The sequence below is a fragment of the Oncorhynchus mykiss genome, chromosome 27, assembly GCF_057628025.1.
Source record: "Oncorhynchus mykiss isolate SJ-2025 chromosome 27, ASM5762802v1, whole genome shotgun sequence".
In the NCBI taxonomy this organism is placed as follows: domain Eukaryota; kingdom Metazoa; phylum Chordata; class Actinopteri; order Salmoniformes; family Salmonidae; genus Oncorhynchus; species Oncorhynchus mykiss.
In genome coordinates, this window is record NC_143048.1 from 41,845,491 (window position 1) to 41,848,480 (window position 2,990).

The 2,990-nt window shown below is 47.9% G+C and overlaps 1 protein-coding gene across 1 annotated transcript; it reads right to left on the reverse strand.

Moving 5' to 3' along the window:
- Positions 1–570: 570 nt before the first annotated feature.
- LOC149971313 (uncharacterized) lies at positions 571–2,620 on the reverse strand. Its single transcript, XM_090223896.1, has 5 exons — positions 2,595–2,620; positions 1,991–2,049; positions 1,528–1,694; positions 1,208–1,478; positions 571–857 (listed from the first exon to the last, which is right to left on the reverse strand). Exons 1-5 carry the CDS (start codon positions 2,618–2,620, stop codon positions 571–573), a joined length of 810 nt encoding a protein of 269 aa, XP_090080022.1.
- Between the last annotated feature and the right edge of the window lie 370 nt (positions 2,621–2,990).

Consider the following 2,990-nt stretch of genomic DNA (forward strand, 5'->3'; position numbering starts at 1 on the left):
GCTTTGCATAGTGCATGTCTGCTACTATACAGTATCTTTCAACAGTCTGTCTTTCTCTTTGTTCTTTCAGTTTGTCAGGATCTTGACTGTGCCACATCTTCAGGTTTATGCAATGGACCACAGCAATAGTTAAGGATCCAGGTCCACTATACAGAGGTCAGGTGTAGTGTATTTGTTTCTCACCTGGGCAGGTCTTCTCTCTTCAGGTGGTGGTGGTGTATTTCCCCCTGGCTGTTAGCAGGGTCAGTTACTGTCTGTCTGTTAGCAGGGTCAGTTAATGTCTGTCTGTTAGCAGGGTCAGTTACTGTCTGTCTGTTAGCAGGGTCAGTTACTATGTGGCTGTTAGCAGGGTCAGTTACTCTGTTTGTTAGTGTAACAGTATAAGTTTAAACCATCCCCTCGCCCATACCCGGGCGCGAATTAGGGACCTTCTGCACACATCAACAACTGACACCCACGAAGCATCGTTACCCATCGCTCCACAAAAGCCGCGGCCCTTGCAGAGCAAGGGGAACTACTACTTCAAGGTCTCAGAGCAAGTGACGTCACTGATTGAAATGCTAACGCTAACTAAGCTAGCCGTTTCACATCCGTTACATTAGCAGGGTCAGTTACTGTCTGCCTGTTAGCAGGGTCAGTTACTGTCTGTCTGTTAGCAGGGTCAGTTACTGTCTGTCTGTTAGCAGGGTCAGTTGCCGTCTGTCTGTTAGCAGGGTCAGTTACTGTCTGTCTGTTAGCAGGGTCAGTTACTGTCTGTCTGTTAGCAGGGTCAGTTACTATCTGTCTGTTAGCATGGTCAGTTACTGTCTGTCTGTTAGCAGGGTCAGTTACTATCTGTCTGTTAGCAGGGTCAGTTACTGTCTGTCAGCAGTGTCAGTTACTGTGTCTGTTAGCAGGGTCAGTTACTGTCTGGCTGTTAGCAGGGTCAGTTACTGTCTGTGTCGGTTAGCAGGGTCAGTTACTGTCTGGCTGTTAGCAGGGTCAGATTACTGTCTGGCTGTTAGCAGGGTCAGATTACTGTCTGGCTGTTAGCAGGGTCAGTTACTGTCTGGCTGTTAGCAGGGTCAGATTACTGTCTGGCTGTTAGCAGGGTCAGATTACTGTGGCTGTTAGCAGGGTCAGTTACTGTCTGGCTGTTAGCAGGGTCAGATTACTGTCTGGCTGTTAGCAGGGTCAGATTACTGTGGCTGTTAGCAGGGTCAGTTACTGTGTTTGTTAGCAGGGTCAGTTACTGTCTGTCTGTTAGCAGGGTCAGTTGCCGTCTGTCTGTTAGCAGGGTCAGTTGCCGTCTGTCTGTTAGCAGGGTCAGTTGCCGTCTGTCTGTTAGGAGGGTCAGTTACTGTCTGTCTGTTAGCAGGGTCAGTTACTATCTGGCTGTTAACAGGGTCAGTTACTGTCTGTCTGTTAGCATGGTCAGTTACTGTCTGTCTGTTAGCAGGGTCAGTTACTGTCTGTCTGTTAGCAGGGTCAGTTACTCTCTGTCTGTTAGCAGGGTCAGTTACTGTGTCTGTTAGCAGGGTCAGTTACTGTCCTGCTGTTAGCAGGGTCAGTTACTGTCTGGCTGTTAGCAGGGTCAGTTACTGTCTGTCTGTTAGCATGGTCAGTTACTGTCTGGCTGTTAGCAGGGTCAGTTACTGTCTGTCTGTTAGCAGGGTCAGTTACTGTCTGTCTGTTAGCAGGGTCAGTTACTGTGTCTGTTAGCAGGGTCAGTTACTGTCCTGCTGTTAGCAGGGTCAGTTACTGTCTGGCTGTTAGCAGGGTCAGTTACTGTCTGTGTCGGTTAGCAGGGTCAGTTACTGTCTGGCTGTTAGCAGGGTCAGATTACTGTCTGGCTGTTAGCAGGGTCAGATTACTGTCTGGCTGTTAGCAGGGTCAGATTACTGTGGCTGTTAGCAGGGTCAGTTACTGTCTGGCTGTTAGCAGGGTCAGATTACTGTCTGGCTGTTAGCAGGGTCAGATTACTGTCTGGCTGTTAGCAGGGTCAGATTACTGTGGCTGTTAGCAGGGTCAGTTACTGTCTGGCTGTTAGCAGGGTCAGTTACTGTCTGTCTGTTAGCAGGGCCAGTTACTGTCTGTCTGTGAGCAGGGTCAGCTACTGTCTGTGTCTATTAGCAGGGTCAGCTACTGTCTGTGTCTGTTAGCAGGGTCAGCTACTGTAGGGTCAGTTACTGTAGGGTCAGTTACTGTAGGGTCAGTTACAGTTACAGCCCAATTCTGATCTTTTTTTTTCTTCCACTAATTGGTATTTGACCAATCAGGTCAACTCTGAAAAATATCTGACGTGAAACGATCTGATGTGATTGGTCAAAAGACCAATTAGTGGTAAAAATATCAGAATTGGGCTGTGTGTACTGTCTGTGAATGGAGTAACATGAGTTAGTTGCTGACTCTTATGTCCTCAGGACTCTATATGACTGTATTAATTAACTGCATGTTGAAGACAATGGAACCTACAGGTAAGCGTTTTTAGTCTCCCTTGGTTCTCTCTCCCCCAGGGGTCAATGAGGAGTCTGTGTCTGAATGAGGAGGTGTAAAGGTTGGGTCTGGCACGAACCATCCCAGTCTCTGGACTCCACTCCCAGTTCCGTCTCTACCTGCGGCTCCACCAACTGCTGCTCATGGCAGAGGTCAAGGCCGAGTGGAAGAGACGGGGCATGTGGAAAGAGGACAACCTATGGGAAAAGGACCTCACGGGCCGTCAGGGACAACTCACTGGTCAGACTCATCAGGAGGATCTTCAAGTGGACGTGATTGATTGACTGACTGACTGACTGATTGGTTGATTGACTGACTGATTGGTTGACTGACTGACTGACATATTGGTTGACTGAAGGACTGACTGATTGGTTGATTCAAGTGGGCTTGAAATTCATTTTTATGAATGTAGCAAGTTTTAAGTGACGCCCACCTGAGAATACAGCTCTACCATCTTTTGTCTATTTTTGAGAACTGGGCCATCTAAACTCAGCAAAAAAAGAAACGTCCTCTCA

Excerpts from the sequence above, each read along its gene's own strand:
- LOC149971313 (XM_090223896.1), bottom strand. The coding sequence starts at position 2,620 with ATGAGCAGCAGTTGGTGGAGCCGCAG. Across the intron at positions 2,050-2,594 it reads AGCAGTTGGTGGAGCCGCAG|ACAGACAGTAACTGACCCTG; the intron begins GTAGAGACGGAA and ends CCCTGCTAACAG. Across the intron at positions 858-1,207 it reads TGACCCTGCTAACAAACACA|TAACTGACCCTGCTAACAGA; the intron begins GTAACTGACCCT and ends GCTGACAGACAG.